Source organism: Hyperolius riggenbachi, chromosome 1 (genome assembly GCF_040937935.1).
Source record: "Hyperolius riggenbachi isolate aHypRig1 chromosome 1, aHypRig1.pri, whole genome shotgun sequence".
Classification (NCBI taxonomy): Eukaryota; Metazoa; Chordata; class Amphibia; order Anura; family Hyperoliidae; genus Hyperolius; species Hyperolius riggenbachi.
In genome coordinates, this window is record NC_090646.1 from 147,642,928 (window position 1) to 147,667,876 (window position 24,949).

The 24,949-nt window shown below is 43.2% G+C and overlaps 1 protein-coding gene across 3 annotated transcripts; it reads left to right on the top strand.

The window, feature by feature from the left end:
- The first annotated feature begins 1,476 nt into the window (after nucleotides 1-1,476).
- Nucleotides 1,477-24,949, top strand: LOC137546406 (caspase-3-like). Of its 3 annotated transcripts, none has more exons than XM_068268842.1 (8): nucleotides 1,477-1,568; nucleotides 1,688-1,818; nucleotides 6,654-6,709; nucleotides 12,594-12,709; nucleotides 16,060-16,188; nucleotides 20,414-20,589; nucleotides 22,917-23,043; nucleotides 24,708-24,949. In XM_068268842.1, exons 3-8 carry the CDS (start codon nucleotides 6,690-6,692, stop codon nucleotides 24,926-24,928), a joined length of 789 nt encoding a protein of 262 aa, XP_068124943.1. In that variant the 5' UTR covers nucleotides 1,477-1,568; nucleotides 1,688-1,818; nucleotides 6,654-6,689; the 3' UTR covers nucleotides 24,929-24,949. The 3 variants fall into 3 exon arrangements, with proteins under 3 accessions (XP_068124943.1, XP_068124962.1, XP_068124952.1); XM_068268861.1 differs by having other exon boundaries at nucleotides 12,594-12,631; XM_068268851.1 differs by lacking the exon at nucleotides 6,654-6,709.

Genomic DNA, 24,949 nt, shown 5'->3' on the forward strand with positions numbered 1-24,949 from the left:
ATGTAGCACAATAAATTTGGACAAAAATGTATACAGAAATTTTACTTTATTTGAAAAATGTCAGCACACAAAGTAAAAAAATATATTTTTTTGACAAAATTCATGTCTGTTTTGATGAATTTAATAAAAACTAAAACTTGCATAAGCAATTAAATAGCACCAAAAGAAAGCTGTATTAGTGACAAGAAAAGGAGGTAAAATTCATTTAGGTGGTAGGTTGTATGACCGAGCAATAAACCCTGAAAGCTGCAGTGGTCTGAATGGAAAAAAAGGCTCTGGTCCTTAAGGGGTAGAAAGACTGTGGTCCTCAAGTGGTTAAACAACCACTTTCACAAAAAAATTGTACATTGTAAAATGCATATGTATAAAATGTACATTTGTTTTAGAGTAAAATGCACTATAAACAAAATTTTTCCTAAGTCACTGTCACAGTAGGTAGTAAAATTCTGACAGGTTTTGGACTAGTCCATTTCCTCTAGGGTGATTCTCAGGGTTTGCTCAGTCCAACTGCCAAAATAGCGTGCAAGCCAGTAGGAAGGCTGGCAGCATCCTTATAGACCAGAATCCAGACTCTCATTGGAACCTTAGCGCGGCGGTAGCTGCGCTAAGGTTCCAATGAGAGTCTGGATTCTGGTTGAAGACCCAGAGTATTAGGAAGTGGATTGCCAGTGAGGTTGTGAGGTGGCCTATACCTTGGATGCTGAGACGGGCCCAGAAGGCCATAGAATCTGGTGAGTCTTTCCCCGAAGGGGATGCCTTTTTTATTTTACTTCACCTGCTAATGATGTGCAAAGTTGAGCGCTTATCCATTTACTTAAAGGAACTTGATTGATGGTGCACACATCCAGGAAGAGCGCACCCACCATCATTATTTGTCTATATTAGACTTTTACGTGGTTTTGCTTGCAAAGCTGGACTTACGCTTCTTGTACGAGTGCAGTATTCGTGGTGCTTACTGGTGTTAATTAACATCCATATGTAGATGTTGTAATTTACATTTGTATGACTTTCTTTCTTGTGTCTGTTTTCGGGATGCATTTTAGGAATGGGCCATGACTACACATTGCACAAACAGTAACCTCACAAAAACAGGAACCAGTTTGTTGGCTTTTATTTATAGAAACTTTTGGCTCAAAATTCGAATATAAAACCCCCCAATACAAACGGAGAACACTTTTAACAGTCATTATGGCTGAAATGGACTTGATAGGCTTGATCCGTCAAGCTGTGCTGCTAAAGCATCATGCACGGGTAATTACACGTGCTGCATGTAACTAACGGCCGTTCCACTCATCCCGCCCTGAGCCCCGTCAGGTCCAGTGGCTTTCTAGGACATGATCCCGGCACTTTGATTTGCCCAATTCGCTGCCTGTCACTTGACAGGCAGCCGACTGGGCCAATCAATGTGCATAGATGTTTGAAAAAATGCTGCAGGTTGCCAGTTTTTAGTGGAAACAAAGCCTAATGTACTGCCTGTTCAGCTTGTTTTCTAGGTCCTTGACTGGTGCTGACTAATCAGAACACTGCCACAGCAGAGATTTGTCAAGGCAAAAGTAAAGCTTTTACAGGTGAAATCTGCCTTCCTCTTGTACTGTATACATAACAATACCTACATATTGCAGTTCAGCAATCTTCTAGTCTGTAATATACATGCTAGAGAGGGTTAAATGCATAACATGTTTTTAAGGAAATGGTCACTGTTTAACTGAAGAAGGCGGGTCTTCAATGCGATGGAAAGAAATATGAGTACTCTTCACTACAGTGAGAAAACACACCACTATAATAACATTGACCGGAAAATCCAGATATTCTGAACAAGTAAGTTATTTTTTTGCATTGATATTTCTCTTAGACATTGCTGTTCTTCTCCATAATCAGTAATAAAACCTGTTGGCATGTGGTGTGGTTACAAGTTAGAAGATAAAACTACTTTCTTTAGATTAAGGCTAGGTCTACACTTGTCTGTTGTGGAGCGGATCCGTTTGAAACTGATCCGTTTTTGTAAACAATTGTGTTTGGCTTTCCGTTTTAATAGAAAAGGCCTTTTTTGCAGCTACGTTTAAAGCCTGTGGAAATGTCCCCAGCCCTGGCCGTGGGGGGGGGGGGGGGGGCGTGCTGGAGGGGGTAGCAGGCAGAAAGGCGGGCAGCGGCGGACCCCCTTCCCCCTCCAGCTAGTTTCAGCATAGATTAATGTATTAAAATGAGTAGCCAAGAGGCGAGCGGGGAATTACTTCCTTGCGTCCCACCGCTCGCCGTCACTTCCGGCAATGCCGTCCCTCTGTTGTTCATTGAATGGCAATGACAACCCCCTCCCTGCCGCTGCCCCCTTCCTGCCTGCTACCTCCTCCAGCATGGCGGCCCCCCTCCCCGAGACACAGAAAATTGATCCGTTTCTGTGTCAAATTATGCCTGTGTAGAGGGAGATCCGTTAAGCCATTGCTTTTCACTTCCCCTCCGTGTATCTGGGGTCCGTGAAAATGCAGCAAATCCGGACTGTCCATTCAGGTCTTCAAAACGGATCCCCCTGAATGCAGACGGATCAGTTTTTTGAAGGAGGCTGCTATTTTTAACATTGCTGTCCGTGGCTCCGGTTTTAATCCGAGCTGAAAAACGGAGCCACAGATACGTTTTTACTACAAGTGTGAACCAGCCCTAAAGGCTAATCTTTAAATCACAGCATATTTATTTATAAGGGCTCAAACCCACTAGCAGCCTTTTCTAAGTGCTGGTGATGTGAAAAGCTCTTGCTAATGCAATGCTATGGGGGATTTTTTATAAAATCACATCCCTCAAGTGGGATCACACCCACAGCATTACATTAGCAAGAACTTTTCAAATCACAAGCGCTTAGAAATGGCTTAACGTACTGCTAGTCGGTTCCAGGCCTTACTGACAGTGCTTTCCTGTAGCATGGTGTTGTGAAGGAAGCATTGTTGTAAGCCTATATAGGGGCACACTTTGTATCTTGCTCTCCCCTTTACTGCAGGTGGATGCAGGCATCAGTGGCCAGATTTGCTATAAAGAGCTATGAAGGAGGGACCAAACACGGGGCAGCCAATGAAGGAATGCATTAAGTTTATGCACAAACTATAAACATGCACCTTTGTAGCTCATTAACATTTGCAGTGAAACAACAGGAATGCCCTGCTGATAGCATCCACCAAAAGAATGTTACAGCATTCAATAGTAATCTGAGTTCACTGGAGGAAACCACAGCAACAGATGCAATGAAGTCTTTGACAATCAGTGATTTGTAACTTGATGAAGGCCTTTTTCACACAGGAGGCTGAATTTTGCACTTGTCGGGCAGTTCAGCCCCTCACCTGCAGGCAACTGAGCAACTTCTGGCTGAAGTTTAATGAAGCCGTAGCATTTGTAACACTGTGTGCTCATCATACTTGGCACTACACTGGGGCACTGGCTGCCCTTGGAAATCACTGTGCCCCCGAGTGCCCCCTTCCTGTTCAGTAACATACAGTTAACTGTTTCCAGGCTCCAGCAGCATGGAAGTAAACAGGATAGGGTCTGTAAAAAACTCTCCATATCAGCCAATGTCTATGTAGGTGCCAGAAACACCTCACAATCAAAATTTTGCTGTGGGCCCTTGTTTGAATAAAATGTGTCATTTCATCTAATCTAATCAAATCCTTTTAATGTAAGACACTACCAGAGCTGTAGGGATCATAAAGTTATAGCAAGAACAGAAGAGGGTATTTTTTTTTCTCCTATGTACAGGTCCTTCTCAAAAAATTAACATATTGTGATAAAGTTCATTATTTTCTGTAATGTACTGATAAACATGAGACTTTGATATATTTTAGATTCATTACACACAACTGAAGTAGTTCAAGCCTTTTATTGTTTTAATATTGATGATTTTGGCATACAGCTCATGAAAACCCAAAATTCCTATCTCAAAAAATTAGCATATCATGAAAAGTTCTCTAAACAAGCTATTAACCTATTCATCTGAATCAACTAATTAACTCTAAACGCCTGCAAAAGATACCTGAGGCTTTTAAAAACTCCCAGCCTTGTTCATTACTCAAAACCGCAATCATAGTTAAGACTGCCGACCTGACTGCTGCCCAGAAGGCCATCATTGACACCCTCAAGCAAGAGGGTAAGACACAGTAAGAAATTTCTGAACGAACAGGCTGTTCCTAGAGTGCTGTATCAAGGCACCTCAGTGGGAAGTCTGCGGGAAGGAAAAAGTGTGGCAGAAAACGCTGCACAAAGAGAAGAGGTGACCGGACCCTGAGGAAGATTGTGGAGAAGGACCGATTCCAGACCTTGGGGGACCTGCGGAAGCAGTGGACTGAGTCTGGAGTAGAAAGACACAGAGCCACCGTGTACAGGCGTGTGCAGGAAATGGGCTACAGGTGCTGCATTCTCCAGGTCAAGCCACTTTTGAACCAGAAACAGCGGCAGAAGCGCCTGACCTGGGCTACAGAGAAGCAGCACTGGACTGTTGCTCAGTGGTCCAAAGTACTTTTTTTCAGAAGAAATCAACTTTTGCATGTCATTCGGAAACTAAGGTGCCAGAGTCTGGAGGAAGACTGGGGAGAGGGAAATGCCAAAATGCCTGAAGTCCAGTGTCAAGTACCCACAGTCAGTGATAGTCTGGGGTGCCATGTCAGCTGCTAGTGTTGGTCCACTGTGTTTTATCAAGGGCAGGGTCAATGCAGGTAGCTATCAGGAGATTTTGGAGCACTTCATGCTTCCATCTGCTGAAAAGCTTTATGGAGATGAAGATTTCATTTTTCAGCACGACCTGCCACCTGCTCACAGTGCCAAAACCTTTGGTAAATGGTTTACTGACCATGGTATTACTGTGCTCAATTGGCCTGCCAACTCTCCTGACCTGAACCCCATAGAGAATCTGTGGGATATTGTGAAGAGAAAGTTGAGAGACGCAAGACCCAACACTCTGGATGAGCTTAAGGTCGCTATCGAAGCATCCTGGGCCTCCATAACACCTGAGCAGTGCCACAGGCTGATTGCCTCCATGCCACGCCGCATTGAAGCAGTCATTTCTGCAAAAGGATTCCCGACCAAGTATTGAGTGCATAACTGAACATAATTATTTGAAGGTTGACTTTTTATGTTTTAAAAACACTTTTCTTTTATTGGTCGGATGAAATATGCTAATTTTTTGAGATAGGAATTTGGGGTTTTTGAACTGTATGCCAAAATCATCAATATTAAAACAATAAAAGGCTTGAACTACTTCAGTTGTGTGTAATGAATCTAAAATATATGAAAGTCTAATGTTTATCAGTACATTACAGGAAATAATGAACTTTATCACAATATTCTAATTTTTGAGAAGGACCTGTAATTGTTGCCAACATGGTCTTCTGTAGTGATTTTACAGTGATTTTTACAGGTGCTACAGCAACTACTCAGGAATGAAGCAAAACCAGTAATGTAATATACAGTACTGTGTATGTACTGGAATTTTTAACATGAACTACTCTTTAGTTAGGGTACCTATTCAATGCTTATCTTTTGTTTTATGTAAACACACATGTAATCCAATTATTATATACTAGTGGCCTTAGCCCGTTTAAAAACGGGCTCTAGGTCTGTCATTGCAGTCATGCGCACACCCGTCCTCCCCACTCTGCTCCTGTCCCTGCGGCACATGCGCAGTAGCGCAAAGCAGGGACACGCACACACAGGGACAGGACGCAGAGACACAGGGGTTTTATTATATAGGATTACTATGCACTTAACTACTTCCGACAGCATCACGCCGACGGGCGTGGCCGCGGTGGCAGCCACAGGGCCGCCTAACGTAGATCGGCGTAAAGTCCTGGGGCTTCAGTTTGCAGGAGATCGTGGCTGCTTGGTAGGCGGAGCGACCGCTGCTCGGAGACAGACGGCGAAACCGCTGTCTAATTAGGGTGTACAGCGCTGCGATCTACAGCAGCACTGTACTGGGGACAGCCTTGTGATATGGCTGTGCCGTCCAGAGGCACAGAAGTGATCAGCTGTCAGCCTATGACAGCTGATCACAGGGATTGGCTAGCGGGGGGAGGGAGGGCGGGGGGGAGGGAGGGCGGGGGGGAGGGAGGGAGGGAGGGAGGGAGGGGGGCGTACAATAGTAAAAAAAAAAAAAAAAAAAAGACCATTTTTTATTTAAAAAAAAACCACAAACATAAAACATAAACTAAACAAACATCTGGTAGGGGGGAGGCGATCAGACCCCACCAACAGAGATCTCTGTTGGTGGAGAGAAAAGGGGGGGGGGGGGGGGGAGAATCACTTGTGCGCTCTGTTGTGTGGCCCTGCAGCTTGGCCTTAAAACTGCAGTGGCCAATTTAATGAAAAATGGCCTGGTCTTTAGGGGAGTTTAACACTGCGGTCCTTAAGTGGTTAAATATCACTGACGTTCTGCAAATCACCTCAGCAAATTCAGGTCACTTACTGTCCCTCAATGGGATAATCTAATGTCCTTACCACAATGTAGGACCAAATCTGAGGGGAAGCCTAACTGTATGTACCGTACATATTTAAGCACTGTACAGATTTCTGACCTAGTTTCCAGAAACAAACTCAAATTCTAATTTTAAAACATACTACATTTTTTGTTGCACAATATCTTGTCTAATTAAAACTGGAATATTTTGCTCTACTCTTCCTTTCAGGAATAAACCTGCTAAAATCTAAATGATAAAGGAAGCATGGAAGGAAAACCGCAAGTGTAAGTAATGTTGGAGTATTTGCCTTATGCAGGCAATGCACAGCATCTTTACTGATACAAATGCAAGGAGAGCACTGCCCATTAACCCCAGGCGTGTTGCTATGGTAACACACATTACCATAGCAATGCAGGTATTAACCTGGTAGCGTGTGTGGTGCTAATGTGTTGCAGAGTCTGAAGCCATAAAAAAATAACTTTTTACTGGCCATGTATCTTCAGCATAAGATCATAACTGAAACGCCCCATTCCCGCCGCAGAACAATGTGATTATACCCCCAAAATCCCAGGGCAAAATTCCACGACTTTCTAGGTTGTGGATTTTGCTGCCCGGGGAGGCAGAGCTTTGCGCTGTAGCTCTGCCTCCATTAGCGTTAATCCCGCCAATAGCGGCCTCTCCCCGCCCCTCTCAGTGAATGAAGGGGCGAGAGAGGTGGAGATCAGCGGAGATTGACTCAAGCAGAGCTACTGCACAAAGCTCTGCCTCTTCCCGAAAGGAGCCCCGAATTTTGCCCCGGGGATTTTGGGGGGTATAAAGACATTGTTCTGCAGCAGGAATGCAGCGTTTCAGCTATGATCTTATTGCTGAACATAAATCGCCAGTAATAAGAGAGTTTTTTTGGGCTTCAGACTCTCTTTAATGGGCAGTGTGCTCCAACTGTTAGCAAGGCAATCTTAGCGATGCAGTGAATCTGGGCCATAGAACCTTGGGAACCCTTTACTCCAGTATCAGTCTTCTCTCTTCTACATCTTGTCACTGTTGACCAGTTCTGAGACTTTCATAGTCATTGCCAAAAATACACAAATCCATGCTGCACCTACAGCTGTGCCAAGTTGGTCCATAAGATACTTCAAAACTGCTGAGTCTTTGTTAGGCTCAACACACACCATACAAACTTGATTGTTCAATCTTACCACTTTCATGTAGTATAAGAGCTTATCCAATCAATCATTCCAGGTATTTTCAATCTGTTGGCCCTTATACTACATAGATTTGGTAAATCTGTACAACCAAGATTGTATGGTGTGTGTTGAGCTTTAGCCTGCGCAGACACTCTGCTACTACTTGCTGAGAATCTGGAAGGACTATGCAAAGATGCAGCTAACCCATGTCAAGACTGTTATTATGGACAATGAGAATGCTGATCTATGCAGATACTGTATCAGTGATTACTAATGTTTACTAGGGCTCTACAAAACTCACTAGCATGTTGAAGCTATGCTAGTCTCTTGCCAGATCGTTATAATGATGTCAGTCTTTGGCAAGACTCTGGCAACAAATACTGTTGTTGCTTGACCCTTGCCACACTGTGGTGGGTCTCTGGAAAGTTTCTGCAAACCTAGGCTGAGATTTTCTTTGCCTTTACCAAGACTGTGAGCTCATGTGAATTTACCATACATGCTTGATAAATTGTTTGCAGGCAGTGCTGATATGTGCTAAGAATCTCCTGGTTCAAGGCTCTGCTGGCCAGTGGTAAGATACTTGTGGATCCTGCAAAGACTTTGCCAGGCAATGCCAAGTCTGAGAAGAAATATATTGCATGCATTGCAGTGCACACTTCACAACTTCATATTTTGTTGATACTGAGAAAAAAACAGTACTTCCAATTCTGAAATGTCAGCTGCAGATATTGTGAAGTATCACTTGCAGATCCTTAAGTGACCTCGCTTATAAATAAAATGATTTGAATGCTTTATTTATTAGCTATGCTGAGTCATAAGTCATAGCACCATCCTCCCCCTTTAACCCCCCCCCCCTCCCCCGCTCAGCCGTGATGCCCGTCATCAGGAACGCCCAATCCACTCGCTGCTATTAGTTCCTATCTGCACAGCATGCTGGGGAGTTGCGCTGTGTACAGCTATTAGTACACTATTGTTCTGAGCTAAATTACCTCAAGAACACACACACAGCGCAGCTCCCCAGCGTGCTGTGCAGATATGAACTAATATTGATGAGTGGAGGGGGCATTCCTGATGACGGGCAGAGAGGAGGAAGTACTAACACTTCCTCCCCGCCCATCATCGACGTTCTACTCCAGTTGAATATTTTGGCTGAGCAGAATGGGGGACGGGGGAAAGGGGGCAATAAAGGGGGAGGAAGGTGCTGTGATTTATGTCACAGCACAGCTAATAAAAAAACATTAAAAGTACAACAAACAACAACAACAACAACAAATAACATTTGTAAAGCGCTTTTCTCCCGTGGGACTCAAAGCGCATGAGCATGGCTCCGACCATCGTGGTACAGAGGAAGAATTTTATAAGTCTGGAAATGCCAGGCTAAACAGGTGGCTTTTCAGTCTGGATTTGAATAGCTCCAGGGATGGTGCTGTCTTTACTGGGTGTGGCAGGGAGTTCCAAAGAGTAGGGGCAGCATGACAGAAGGCTCTATCTCCAGATTTTTTTGAGGTGCACTCTGGGAGTGACTAAGTTTATAGAACTTGCTGATCTGAGGTTGTGAGAGGTGTGGTTCAGCTTCAGCAAGTCCTTCATGTATCCAGGGCCCAGATTGTGCAGGGATTTGAATGTCAGCAGTCCAATCTTGAAGAGTATTCTCCATTCTACTGGTAGCCAGTGCAGTGAGAGAAGGATCGGTGTAATGTGACAGTGGCGAGGCTGGTTTGTTAGCAATCTGGCAGCAGCATTCTGCACTAATTGCAGGCGACGCAGGTCCTTTTTGGGGAGGCCAGCATAAACGGCACTGCAGTAGTCCAGCCGTGATGTGATGAAGGTGTGGATTAGGATTGGAAGATCCTCTGGGGGAATCAGATGTTTAATCTTTGCAATGTTCTTCAGATGAAAGTAGGAAGATTTAACTACAGATGAAATTTGGTTTCTGAAACTCAATTCCCCATCGATTAGTACGCCAAGGCTGCGCACAAGGTTGGAGCTGTTTATGTCTGAATTCCCAATCCTGATTGGTGTTGCTTTAGGATAGAGCTGTTTTGATGGCAAGTGCTGGCTTTGGACAAACAGTACCTCAGTTTTGTCAGCATTCAGTTTCAACCAGTTATCATTCATCCATGCCTGTAGCTCAGCTAAGCAAGAGTTTATTTTTGGAGTAGGGTCTGTTCCCCCAGGTTTGAAGGACAGGTATAGCTGTGTGTCATCGTCGTAGCAGTGGTACGTCAGGCCATGACGTTGGATAAGTGTACCGAGTGGCAGCATGTAGATTGCAAACAGCAGAGGGGATAAGATTGATCCTTGTGGCACTCCGAATTGTAGAGGTGCAGGTTTGGACATTATATGACCTAGGGATACGCTCTGTGTTCTGTCAGTCAGGAATGATCTGAACCACTGGAGGACTGATCCACTGATGCCACAGTACTCCTGCAGTCTGTTAAGTAGGATTTCGTGGTCAACTGTATCAAAAGCCGCTGAGAGATCCAACAGGATTAGGATGGAGCATTCGCCTCTGTCCCTTGCTATGAGCAGATCGTTGCAGACTTGGATAAGGGGTTTTTCACAGCTGTGGTGTTTCTTAAAGCCAGATTGTAGAGGGTCCAAGATGTTGTTTACTGACAGCCTGGTTTCAAGTTGCAGATAGACAGCCTTTTCAATAACTTTACTTAAGAAGGGGAGGTTGGAGACAGGTCTGTAGCTACTCATAGCATCTGGATCCATGGAAGGTTTTTTAAGAAGGTCCTTGATGATTCCTTCTTTTAGAGAGGTAGGAAACCTCCCTGCTTGCAGAGAGCAATTTACTATTTTGTGAAATGCTGGACCAAGCAGGTCAGGGCATTTCAGCATATCTTTAGTTGGTCCAGGGTCCAGGTCGCAGGTTGTCTGGCGGAGACGACGGAGGATGTCTGAGATCTCTTCCTCACTGATACTTTTGAAGTCAGTCCAGTGTGTTGGGTTTGTTTTTGCAACTATTTCCAGGAGTTGAATAAGTCTTAGGTGCTGTGGACTGAATGAGAGACCGAATAGAGGATACTTTGTCAGCAAAGTAGCAAGCAAATTTCTCGCATAGCTCCTTTGAGGGAGTTATAGTAGGTTTTAGACAGGATGGGTTACATAGTCTATCAATTGTGCGAAATAGTTGGGCTGGCCTGTTGGTGGCCTTTGCGATCTCCTGTGATAGGTAGGAGGATTTTTTCTTGGTGATCGCATTTTGGTAGCTTTCCAGGTTTTCGCCACTTCCTTTCTAGTCTGCGCACTTCTTTCTTTAGATCCATTAGTGAGCTGTCAAACCACCGTGCATGGTGAAGTGGTATAGACCGTTTAATGTGAACTTGAGCAAGGGCGTCATAGGCAGATGACACTGCATGGTTGTACATCAGGACCATGGAGTCTGGGTCTGCGCAATGATTGGTTAATGCGTCAAAGTTGAGGGTATTCTGAACATGCTGGGGTGAGACATCTTTCAGAGAACGGTATTTTATGAGTTCTTTCCCTCTGTGTTTTATCGCTGGTGCTGTCAGAGAGAAGTGGATGGTGTGGTGGTCTGACCATACCACTGGGTTTATATCCATGTGTGATATTAAAAGTCCGGAATGAAATATAAGATCCAGGGTGTGCCCTTTCTTGTGGGTGGGGAGGTTGACAGCCTGAGAGAAACCCAGTTCACTCATTATGAGAAGTAGTTCACGTCCTAGGCGGGAGTCGTGATCTTCCACCCATGCATTAAAATCTACCAGGATGATCCATCTGGGGTGTTCCACTGTTAGGCAGGATAAGAGTTCAGATATTTCCTTAAGAAAGGCTGGACCATTTTCTGGGGGGCGGTATATGAGCAAGTATATGTATTGCAAAAGGGGTACCGGAGCAGAAATCAGACAAACAAAATTCGAGAGTCAGAAGACTCAATATAAACCAGGTATATGAGCAATATGTTGATGTTTGTCTCTGCTGACAGTTGGGCTGCAAGACATTCAAAGGTTTCAGTGGGGCCTATGGGCAGGGGCCTTATGTTCAACGAGGATCTGAAGCATATGGCAACTCACCCACCCTTGCAGACTTGTCTCTCACAGTGCAAGACTGAATAATTGGTCAGCACGGTTGCTTCAAGAGTTGGGCCTGCATGTTTCCCAAGCCAGGTCTCTGTCAAAAAGGTCAAATCAGAGAGCTCTATTACGTCATGTATAGTTGCAGCATAAAGTATGCTATTTTAAAGCGAGGTCAGGGGAACTTTAGCAACAAAGAAGAGTACTGTGTATGGATAGTCCTACTTGAAGCTGTATACATCTGGTGAGTGAGTGGGCTGGTGGCCACATTGATCAGATTTTTTTCATGGTACACATGCATGTTAGGCTTTTGCTAAAAGAAATGTATACATCAGACTAAATAGACTAAGTGTCATCAGCGTAGAGCTGATACTGGAAACCAAGAGTGTATTAATTGTCCCAGGCCACATGAATATAGATGGAGGAAAGAAGGGGTCCTATAACAGAGCCTTGTGATACACCAACAGATAGCGGGTGTGGAGAGGAGTTAGTGTTTGAATAGGAGACAGTGAAGGAGTATCCAGACAGGTAGGAGCTAATCCAAGAATGTACTGTGATAAAGGCATGAATTCGGTTTGGAAGATCCACTAGAGGTATGAGGTGCTTTATTTTTGCGTTCTTCCTTAGGGGAAAGAAGGTATGTTTCACAACAGCTGAGCTTTTACTCCTGAAGTTTAATTCCCCATCAATCAGCACACCCAGGCTGCGGACAAAGTCTGAGGTATTTAGGTCTGAACTGCCTGTCCTTGAGACTGTCGAGCGCTGACTTGCAAAGACAAGAACCTCAGTTTATACAGGAATACTGTTTATATTTATTCCTTATTAGTTGTCCATGTAATTTGAAGAAGAAAAAAAAGGTTTTCTTTAATTAGTTTTAAGTAAGCAAGATACAAATGGTACTTATTAAATATTTTTTCTTCTATGAATGTTTTTTTCTACAGAGACAACTTCTCAGCTGGTGGCACAGGAAATGATGAAAGCAAGTACTACTATAAAATGGATTATCCTAGAAAAAGTATATGCTTGATAATTAACATGGAATACTTTGCGATACAAGGTATTATATAAGGTCCTCTTCTGGTAAAGTAGCAATTTCAGATGAGCTTCTTTTTACAGACAAATAGGAAAAATAATGGGGTAAGTGCTGTCAGCATTAAACTATAACTATATTCAATCCATACAGAAGAGAGAAATAAACCATTGCGCTACTCCAAAGCTATATCACCTTAATGGAACTAGATGTCAATCAGTCTATGATATTACCGCTCTGGATTAGAAACACATTGGGTGGAGAAACACATTGCTAACCCTCAGCTTTATACTCTAGTTTATATTTAATCCATAACGCCGCAACAAGAATAAAAAAACATTTTAAAAACACTGCAGCAGCACAGGGCTCAAAACAGATGATTAAATAAATTACATAAATATATTTATATTGACAGGGAAGTATATAGCAATAATAATTTGCACAATCAATAACGAATACAAAATATTCTATCACCCCCTAAACTGATATACCGGTGTGTGTGTGTGTGTGTATATATATATATATATACATATATACACCTATATACCACTAATGTCTGCATTCCATATTTAGCGGGAGTACTCCATTATCGTTTGTGAATGTTTTTTAAACATTGTTTACATTTTTAACTCAATTGCTTATTGAGGTTTGTGTATATTTGCGTTACGATATTTTTTTTTAATTTGATTTTTTTTTTGTAAATTATAGACCGTTACAGGTTGAAGGACCCCTTAGGGTATGTGCATCATGTGTTGAGAACCTAAGAGATGGATAAGCATTGCAGATTGTATGTTTTTTGTTTGAAAGCGAACCTGAAGGGAGGAAACTCACTTACATACTCTGGATACTATAGAGCCATGCTGGTCCTTGCTCAGTCACCTCAATCCACCGCTGTCCCACACATTTAATTAACCTCTTCAGGACCACAGGCTTTAGCCCCCTCACTCAACCCCCCCCCCCCCAAAGTCCAGGACATTTTTTTCATTTTTTTGCGAAATGCTGCAGGGCCGCACAACACAGCACACAAGTTATTCCCCCCCTTTTCCCCACCAGCAGAGCTCTCTGTTGGTGGGGTCAGATCGCCCTCCAAATGTTTGTTTGTTTATTACTATTTTTATTACATTTTCAGCTTCTTTTTTTTTGTATTTATATATTTCTCCCTCCCCCGCCAGCCAATCCCCGTGATCATCTGTAATAGGCTTCAGCCTATGACAGCCGATCTACGCCGAGACTCAGGATATGACAGCTGTGTCACACGGCTGTCCCCAGTACAGCGCTGCTGCAGATTGCAGCGCTGTACAAGGTAATTAGACAGTGGTTTCGCCGTCTGACAGTCTCTGAGCGGCGATAGCTCCGCTCCGCCTACCAAGCAGGAGATGTGCGCAATCTCCTGCAAACTGAAGCCCCAGGATTTTACGCAGATCAGCGTTAGGCGGTCCTGGAGCTGCCGCCGCGGCCACGCCCGTCAGCGTGACGTGGTCTGCAAGCAATTAATGTGCCTTTGAAACTTCTCGGCAGGCTTTGGACATACTCATGGCCCTGAGTGCTTCTGGGCAGATCCATACTGCACATGCAAGAGCCGCTAGCATTTCCAAAGCCTGTGCAAGGAGTCCTAGCAGGTCGAATAACTTCAATGGTAGGTACTATGCAGCAGTGAACCGAAGGAACGAAGTGAGGAACAGGAAGGCTCCATGGGATTCAAAGCCTTCCCCCTACATTGGTAAGTATCTGACTTTTTTTTTTACTGTTCGGGTTCACTTTAAATCGCTAGTTTAGACTCATGTTTAGCAGTCTCTAAGCTGTCCAGACACCTCCTCCTAGCTCATCATCCACATGAAAGTAGTCAGGGAGGATCTGGATGAGGAAAACAGCTAGTTTTTCACAGAGAACAGATAGGGTGTGGGAAAAGTCATCAATCGATCCGATGGAATTTATCGATTGATCGGAAATTAATTCTATCGAATTAGCAAAGCGATTGTTTTTCAATAGATTTAATTTTGAAATCTATTGGAAATATGTTCCTAGTGTGTGGAACACATTAGATAGATTCCTGTCAGATGCGACTTGACAGGCATCTAACAGAAATCTATCTGATGGTCAAATCTGCTGCAAATCTATAAGTGTATGGCCACCTTAAAGCGGAATATAACCCAGCATTTCATTTTTGCTCTAAAACATTATTTACAGCATATTAAATGCAACCAGCATTTTTTTTTAATAGACCAGCATTCGAAGGGATACACACAGCGCTTGAAAGTTCAGTGATACTAAGTCTCATGCAAACAGGAAACTCAGGAGGAGGGGCTGGGAGCAGCTAACCTGATAGTTATATACTTGCAGAAAAAAGTGGGGGGAAGGCTGCGCATCCCTGAGTTTCCTGTTTGCATAAGTAGTAGCAGTTTTGCATATGATTTGCATCTGAATTGAATGCGAAGTGTGCCTTTTAGAGGTGTTGCACACATGAGCTGGTTGTCATTTCAGATGCAGCCTTAGTGGTATGCGCTGGCGCTCTCCTCGCTGTCCAACAAAATGTAAGTTACACATTTTTTTTGCTTAGCTGCTCCCAAGGTTTTAAATTTAGGTTAGGTCACTTGCCCTGGAGGTTTGCCTCACCATGGCGCAAGTGTCTAGTACATTATACTTTGCATGCAAACCATATTGGAATCTAAAGTTCCTCCTAGTGTAATAAATGTTAGCACTTGTTTTGGATGCAGGGCATGCATTTTTCAATCTAATAGAGGCGGTGAATGCCTGTGCGATTAACCATTCAATTGCAGCATGTGTTTAGGGATGCGTAGCCTTCCCCCCACTTTTTCTTGAATAATAATACTTATGCATAAATGCAAATATGATAACCGTATGGCATATAAAAAGTAGGAAACCATGTTTCTATTGAATAATTATGTTAGGGTTTTAAACCACTAGAAGCAAGGAGGAACTGTGGTTTTAGTTCTGATCACAAAACATGCAGTAGGAGTAAGTGGGCTTGGTCAGGTGATCTACACTCTGCTGGGAAACAAACTCCCAAACACCCATCTTCCTAAAAATAAGGAGTTACTGGATACAGCCATTTCCGAAGCCACACATGTACATTGAATGCATTTATTACAGAAGTGCAAATTATTATCAGGTGCATTGAAAAATGGGAGGCCGAAATAGGACATCAACATTTTGTTTCTGTCTCAGACAAGAAAAGATTCAGTTATGCTAATAAGCCAGTCAGTGTTAATTTAATTTACTAAATGAAATGTGGTTGTTTACACACACACAGATTATTATTTTTTTTACCCATTCTTATGTACATTATGTCTGATGTTTATAATTACTTACTAGGGTAGTGGGATTTATAACATCTTTTTAATGTTTTCTGTATGAAGATTTGCAAAGAAGATATGGGACCCAAAAGGACAAGAAGAAACTCCAAGACACTTTCAAAATGTTGGGGTTTGATGTTAGAGCTGAAGATAATCTGACATATAAAGAATTAGAAAATGTTTTGAAGAATGGTGAGTTACACGATCAGCTATGGTGTTTTTGTGCAATATATTTACGATTACAATGCCTGATGTTCTAGCACAAGGGTATCAAACTCAAATACCAAGTGGGTCAAAATGCAAAACAATGATCAAGTCGCTGGCCATCCTCAATGTCTAGTGGTTAACTGCTTCCCTTATACAGTTCCCTGGTATCTACTGCCCCCCCCCCCCCATACAATTCCATGGTGTCTAGTGGCCCCCAGGGAACTTCTCTATACAGTTCTCTGGTGTCTACTGGCCCCTCTCCATCCTCTATACAGCATCCTGGTGTCTATTGGCTAGAGTGACCAGACGTCCCAGATTGCCCGGGACGCATCCCGGATTCGGGGTCCGCTGTCCCAGGCTGCATGAGGTCCCGGGAAACGTCCCGCTTTCAGCAGCGGGACGTCCCGGCCTCGGGACTCTGGTCACTCTATCCTCATGAACTGGCAGCGGCGTCTATAGACGCCGTGCCAGTTCATTGTCTGCAGCCCCGCTCCAGCCTCCTTCTTCCGGTGTCTTTTTTCCGACACCGGCAGGCGAGCAGGGCTACGGCAAGATGGCTGCCGAAGCCCTGTACTGGAGACTATTTGTGTCTCCAGTACAGAGCTTTGGGCGCCATCTTGCCGTAGCCCTGTCAGCGCGGGAGACAAGAGCAGGAGGAAGGTGGTCCCGGGAACAGCGCGCCAGAGGCCGGAGACTTCTGCCAGGTGAGTAAATGCTTTCTTTTCCAGGTGAAATGTTTGCCCGCATTGCGTTTTTTCCAGGTGAAATGTTTGCCCGCATTGCGTTTCTTTTCTGGTGAAATGTTTGCCCGCATTGCGTTTCTTTTCCAGGTGAAATGTTTGCCCGCATTGCGTTTCTTTTCCAGGTGAAATGTTTGCCCGCATTGCGTTTCTTTTCCAGGTGAAATGTTTGCCCGCGTTGCGTTTCTTTTCTGTTGAAATGTTTGCCCGCATTGCGTTTCTTTTCCAGGTAAAATGTTTGCCCGCATTGTGTTTCTTTTCCAGGTGAAATGTTTGCCCGCATTGCGTTTCTTTTCCAGGTGAAATGTTTGCCCGCATTGCGTTTCTTTTCCAGGTGAGATGTTTGCCCGCATTGCGTTTCTTTTCTGGTGAAATGGTTGCCCGCATTGAGTTTCTTTTCTGGTGAAATGGTTGCCCGCATTGAGTTTCTTTTCTGGTGAAATGGTTGCCCGTATTGAGTTTCTTTTCTGGTGAAATGTTTGCCTGCATTGCGTTTCTTTCCTGGTGAAATGTTTGCCCGCATTGCGTTTACTTTCTAGTGAAATGTTTGCCCGCATTGCTTTTCTTTTCTGGGGAAATGTTTGCCCGCATTGCGTTTACTTTCTAGTGAAATGTTTGCCCGCATTGCGTTTCTTTTCTGGTGAAATGTTTGCCCGCATTGCGTTTCTTTTCTGGGGAAATGTTTGCCCGCATTGCGTTTCTTTTCTGGGGAAATGTTTGCCCACATTGCGTTTCTTTTCTGGTGAAATGTTTGCCCGCATTGCGTTTCTTTTCTGGTGAAATGTTTGCCCGCATTGCGTTTCTTTTCCAGGTGAAATGTTTGCCCGCATTGCGTTTCTTTTCCAGGTGAAATGTTTGCCCGCATTGCGTTTCTTTTCCAGGTGAAATGTTTGCCCGCGTTGCGTTTCTTTTCTGTTGAAATGTTTGCCCGCATTGCGTTTCTTTTCCAGGTAAAATGTTTGCCCGCATTGTGTTTCTTTTCCAGGTGAAATGTTTGCCCGCATTGCGTTTCTTTTCCAGGTGAAATGTTTGCCCGCATTGCATTTCTTTTCCAGGTGAGATGTTTGCCCGCATTGCGTTTCTGTTCTGGTGAAATGGTTGCCCGCATTGAGTTTCTTTTCTGGTGAAATGGTTGCCCGCATTGAGTTTCTTTTCTGGTGAAATGGTTGCCCGCATTGAGTTTCTTTTCTGGTGAAATGGTTGCCCGTATTGAGTTTCTTTTCTGGTGAAATGTTTGCCTGCATTGCGTTTCTTTCCTGGTGAAATGTTTGCCCGCATTGCGTTTACTTTCTAGTGAAATGTTTGCCCGCATTGCTTTTCTTTTCTGGGGAAATGTTTGCCCGCATTGCGTTTACTTTCTAGTGAAATGTTTGCCCGCATTGCGTTTCTTTTCTGGTGAAATGTTTGCCCGCATTGCGTTTCTTTTCTGGGGAAATGTTTGCCCGCATTGCGTTTCTTTTCTGGGGAAATGTTTGCCCACATTGCGTTTCTTTTCTGGTGAAATGTTTGCCCGCATTGCGTTTATTTTCTGGTGAAATGTTTGTCCGCATTGCGTTAATATTCTGGTGAAATGTTTGCCTGCATTGCAGTAATTTTCTGGTGAAATGTTTGCCCGCATTGCAGTAATTTTCTGGTGAAATGTTTGCCCGCATTGCATTAATTTTCTGGCGAAATGTTTGCCCGCATTGCGTTTATTTTGTAATGACATGTTGCCCGCATTGCGTTTATTTTGTACTGACATGTTGCCCGCATTGCGTTTATTTTGTAATGACATGTTGCCCGCATTGCGTTTATTTTGTACTGACATGTTTGCCCGCATTGCGTTTATTTTGTACTGACATGTTTGCCCGCATTGCGTTTATTTTGTACTGACATGTTGCCCGCATTGCATTTATTTTATACTGACATGTTTGCCCGCATTGCGTTTATTTTGTACTGACATGTTTGCCCGCATTGCGTTTATTTTGTACTGACATGTTGCCCGCATTGCATTTATTTTATACTGACATGTTGCCCGCATTGCGTTTATTTTGTGCTGACATGTTGCCCATTGCGTTTATTTTCTGGTGTCCGGGGTAACTGTTACTGCATTTATTATTTAATGGTCATAGATGTCTGTTTGCTGCTTTGTGGTTACGGTATACTATTAGCATCACAGAGTTTCTGCACACCCATGATGCAAAGTCTCGTTTGTCCACATCATGGCGTAAACACTGCTTTCTTATGCCTCGCTGTTACATCATTACGTTAGCTCCGCCCATACAATGTCATGGCCACGCCCATTTTGCCGCAGCGCCCCCCCGGTCTTCATCACTGCGCGCTCCTCAGTCCTCCCCACTTTTCGCCGTTTGTCAAGGCATTTGCAGACTGCTAATGCCTTGACAAAGGGGACCGCATCGGCCCCGAAACGATCGTCGGTGTAGACGACGGTTGATGTCTTATATGTGTGCATATGGAACAATAAATACAATTTGTTCCTGAAGTCTGTGTACGGATCCCTCTTTGTATCACTGGGTATTCCAGCATGACACTAACCCAAAACACAGGACCAAGCCGACAAAGGAGTAACTCAAGAAGAAGCACATGAAGGTCCTGGAGGGACCTTGCCATTCTCCAGAGCTTAATCCAATAGAAAATCTGTGGAGGGAATTCAAGGTTCGAGTTCCCAATTAGCCTTGAAACCTTCCTGCAAAGAGGAAGGAGCAAAAATCTTTCCTGATATGTGTGCAAACCTGGTGGCCAGCTACAAGAAACATCTGACCTCTCTGCCTGCCAACAAGTATTTTCTTGTTTTATTAGGATCAAATATTTATTTCACTCATGACAATGTACATTGTACTTTGGGGCACTGTGTATTTGAGGGTTCTTTTGTTAATCTGTCTCCCACAACTACAATAAACCTACCATTACAAATATAGACTGGTTATTTCTTGGTCAGAGGGCAAACAAGCAAAATAAGCAGGGAATCAAATACTTATTTCCCCGTCACTGTATACTCCCAATCATAAACAGGACAACAGAACTTTCTGGGACTTCCATAGTCATATTTCGATTTAAACGGTAAACAAATCTGTGTAATATTGTTTAATGTTGTAATGTCTCCCCTATCTATTGTACAGCACTGCGTGATATGTCAGCACTTTATAAATAAAGTTTAATAAACAATTTAAAACGTTTACTGTCTTAGGTAAATGACAATAGTTTTCAATGTTTATTTAACTCCAATACAGACAGACCTTGAACTAGTCAGCTATTAAATTTGTTTTTAGAGCAAAGTCTAGTCTGGGAAATCTTGGTGCCCAGAACCTGACGAATGAATTTAATTAGCATTAATATACCAGAACCGGCATATATACCTTTATATAAATGGAAAACCTGTACCTAAAACAATATTGTGCATTGTAAATGTACTATAGAATGTAGTGAGCCAATCTTTGTACTACATTGTGTGCTTTGTTGTATGGCTACAGTGGCTGCAGAGGACCACAGTAAGAGGAGTTGCTTTGTGTGCGCAATTCTAAGCCATGGCAATGAAGATGGGATATTTGCACGAGACCACATCTTTACATTGAACTGGCTGAGCAGATTTTTCAGCAGGAAATCCTGCAAAAGCCTTGCCGGGAAACCAAAGCTAATTTTTATCCAGGTAACCATTGTGATACCATTTCATAATACTGCATCAGCATAGCTGTGATTACATGTTATACTTCTATAACGGCAAAACTGAATGTGATATATAATTGATTAATGTGTCACTGAGAAACGAAGTACTCAGTACTGCTATTAGTGTTTCAAGTGGGACTAGACTGCACAACCTTAGGGCTTATTCCCAGTAGATGCACTGCAGTGTGGTTTACCACTGTACAGTATGTATTTGAAAAATCTGGAAGGACAGATATTGCATAACAAGTGATGTCTGATGTTCCTAGTTTATAGTATGTGTTGTAATGTAGTGCATTTTCATTCAACATCTTGCTCTGCCTCATTCAGTATTGAATGGGATCTGCAATTAAAGTTATTGAAACGCAGTCGCTGTGCATTGCGAGATTGATGCAGGGCCACTTTCCCGTTATATTGGAGACTTCAAGGAAGTCTGAAGAGTTTTTTATAATAAGAAAAGAGATACTCACCTAAGGAGAGGGAAGGCTCTGGGTCCTATAGAGCCTTCCCGTTCTTCTGCCGGTCTCCCCCCCCCCTCCTCACTCAGCGTGCATGCAAAAAGGGTGTCGGGAAAAAGGGCGTGGGGTGTAAACGATAAGTGGCAATAACGTTTATAAAAAAATAATGTGTTGTATTTCGTTTACAATAATGTTTTACAAATTAAAAAACATTAATGTGTATGAGTTCGCAAATTGTAAAAACGATAATCTTCCCTATTTTGAAAGTGAAACTTATAACGTTTGTTAAAAAACGATCATATATGTATAATAATTATAATTGTATAATATTGTATATAACCTTCATTTATCGTTTCTTCATGTAATAAAATCTGAAAATATTGTTTGCAACAATGAAAAAGAACTGTAGTAAAACATTCCTAAATATCACTAACATATTAGTACAACTAAACCTAACCCTACTCTTACACATAACCCTCCCTGTACCTATCCCTAACCCCTAGACCCCCCGGTAATGCTTAACCCCAAGACCCCCCTGGTGGTGCCTAACCACTCGCTGGTGGTGCCTAACCCTAAGACCCCCCCTGGTGGTGCCTAACCCTAAATCTTCCCTGGTGATGCCTAACCCTAACCACCCCCCTGGTGGTGCCTAAACCTAACCACCCCCTGGTGGTGCCTAACCCTAAGACCCCCCTGGTGATGCCTAACCCTAAATCTCCCCTGGTGGTGCCTAACCCTAACCACTCCCTGGTGGTGCCTAACCCTAAGACCCCCCTGGTGGTGCCTAACCCTAAATCTCCCCTGGTGGTGCCTAACCCTAACCACTCCTTGGTGGTGCCTAACCCTAAGACCCCCCCCCCCTTTAGTGATCGCTTTATTGTGTGGATAATAATGTTTTACAAATAGTGACTGTAAAAATATATTACGATTTACTTACTGATCGTTTTATTATGTGAATAATAATGTTTTACAAACAGTAAGTCATAAAATTTTAAACAACGTTTTCGTTACATACGATAGATATGTTTAATATATTTATAAACGTGATTTGTCACGGGCACAGTTATAAAACGTTAATAATCTCCGGGTGCAGTTATAAAACGTTAATCTCCGGCGCTCCTTTTTCCTGTTCGCCGCCCATTAAATAATTATGGTCGGAGTGAATGGCGGCACCCTTTTTGTCCACTAGCTGCCAGCGCCCTTTTTTCCTGTTATCCCCCCCGCCCCTCCCCCCCCCACAAGCTCTACCATTTGAATCTCCTGCCTCAGGAGACTCAAGGTGACTACTAATGGTCCAATTTCTAGCGAAAAATAGTTTGAGCGATCTGAAATTCTGATTGGATTGGTTGTAAATAATCTCAGTCGATGGGCACAATTGATTACCAACGATTATAAAAAAAAGTCATCCGATTGGATTTTTGTCAAATCAAAAATTTGATTTTTTTGTTGGTTGTGTTAGATAGGAAGCTAAGATTGGTACGTTGATGGTGTAGTGAATGATTTTTTTTCCGATCAGAACGATTTTTCACTAGAAATTGGGACTGTCAGTGGCCACCTTTAGGAAGAGAATACAGATCATCAGATCTGCAGCATGAAGCAAAATGAACACAAGCATGTTTACTGATGCCACTGGCCCCAAATAACTGAAAGGCCAATAGGCTAGCAGTTTCTTACATCCACAAAATGCCAGCCGCCCCGTGTACGGGAATCTTTAATTTAGGAAGTATTTGCGACATTCTGTAGAAAAACATTTATTTCTGAACTTACAGATTAATGGCCTCTGTTGACATGAGCTGACTTGTTGCCGATGTAGCTTCATCTTCTTATAGTGACAGTGACTTTCTCAATCAACTAGGCATGCAGAGGAGCGGAATATGATTATGGCATTGAAACAGACAGCCCTTGCAGCTCACAGTGCACAACTTTATCTCCAGATATTCTAAATGAGGAGGACTTTTTATATGCCTATTCTACACCTCTGGGTAAGATGTTTCATGAGCGTACAATGTAGACCAGGAACAACAATAGAGACATGGTACTGTAGATGTACAGCAAGCACAGCTGTAGCTAAGACACTGCTGCTCTGAACGACTGTTAAAGGATTTTTCTGTGAATGTAAACAATAGTCAAGAATTTTTTTTTTGAGGTAAGCAGGAAATTTGGGTGCCAGAGGCGCTGCAGAGTTTTGGGCACTGCCATGGGCAACCATAGTAATTTTGGCTATGAGGGAAATTTGGGTGCTGGAGGCAAATGCCTGCTATTTGTAGCTGCAGTTTACATAGAAGACGGCCCCTATAGCCGAAATTACTATGGACACTTGTGGCAGCGCCCAAACATCAACTGTGTAACATTGTTTCAGTTTTTATGCGGCACGTATATATCCGGTCTGCGGCAGGGTGGGATGTTTGGTATTGAGGAGGAGGGGGGGGGAGGGGAATTTCAAGATTAGGCATTTTAAGGGGGGGGGGGGGGGGTCTTCTAAGGTTAGGCATTAGTGTGTTTTTTTTAAGGTTACGCATTTGGAGGAAGGGAGGGGGATTAGAGGTAGGCTTCGGCAAAGGGGGTCGTTAGGGTTAGGCATCGGAGTGGGTTAGTTATGGTTAGGTTTGGCAGAAGGAGGTCTCTGTGTGAAATGAGGGTTAGGTTTAGCTGTAGTAAAATATTGGTAAGTTTTTATCACTGCAAAATAGTAGAATATTGTTACATTTACTGATATTCTACTAGCGACTATTTCCAGTACCCAAATTTCCAGGCGCCCTTTTTGCAAGTCACATTTAGAGAGCTCTTTGGGAGGACAAATTACATATGCAGTATAGTTGCCTTAAAGTGTACCCGAGGCGATATCTGACATGATGAGATAAACACGCATGTACAGTACAAACGTGTTTTATTTTGCTGCCTGATAGAGTTCATTTCTAGGCCTGGAATTGGCAGCTTCAGTCTTCTCTTAATAGGCTGCCACTGATTAAAGACAGCAAAACATTCAACCTACTTTGTAAATGTTTAAATATAAAAGAAAACCCTGGGATACTTAAAGTCATTTTTAGGAGGAGGCAGATAACTAAAATTGTTTATCTCAATTTATTTTCACCTCGTGTTCACTTTAAGGATCACGGGCAAGAAGGGAGAAGATAGGACACATAGGCATGTTCTCTGCCTTATCACATGCCTGTGTCCCCACACCACGAGTTTCTGCCCCCCCCCAGAATCTTGAGGGTAAACATTGAGGAGAGAGATTCCCTGTTCAAAACGCCCACCAGGGGTGTTCCTACAGGGTTTTCAGAGCTGTCATTGGGCAGCTCTCTCTCCCTGGCCATGCACCCTGCCGCTCCCCCGCCTCCCTGCAAGCTGGTGAGAAACACACGGTCTCTCCTTGCAGCGTAGTGACCTATAGGTCACAAAAGTGAAAGTGAGCCATTGCGGCCCACAGGAGTGGTGGTTATTGAGGCTACTTGATCCGCTCAGCCCCCCAGATCAAGTAGCCTACTTTTTTTATGAACCCATCTCGGGCTCTCTTTAAAGCTGGTGTGAGAGGTACTCTTAAAAATATCCTTGGCTCCAAAGTATGTGATCCAGTTATTAGTTTTGCTGAAAAAAGAACTAGAGTAGCATTTACTCCAAAATGCTGTTTTTCTCCTCTACACAGGATACTTTGCTTGGAGAAATGAGCGACACGGTTCCTGGTTCATTCAATCGTTGTGCAAAATACTGCAGAAATATGGGAACGCACTAGAAGTAATGCAAATTCTGACCCATGTTAACCATAAGGTGGCTTTGGAGTATGAATCTAACACTGGAGGAAAGGAGATGCCGTGTATTATTACAATGTTAACTAAAGAATTATATTTGTCAAACATTTCTAAATAAAAATACTGGAATGTCACATAA

What these genes read in the sequence shown, in the direction of transcription:
- LOC137546406 (XM_068268842.1), top strand. Translation starts at nt 6,690, where the DNA reads ATGGAAGGAAAACCGCAAGT. An exon ending in ATGGAAGGAAAACCGCAAGT is followed by an intron (nt 6,710 to 12,593) that starts GTAAGTAATGTT and finishes TTTTTTCTACAG; the next exon opens with AGACAACTTCTCAGCTGGTG. An exon ending in AGAAAATGTTTTGAAGAATG is followed by an intron (nt 16,189 to 20,413) that starts GTGAGTTACACG and finishes GTATGGCTACAG; the next exon opens with TGGCTGCAGAGGACCACAGT.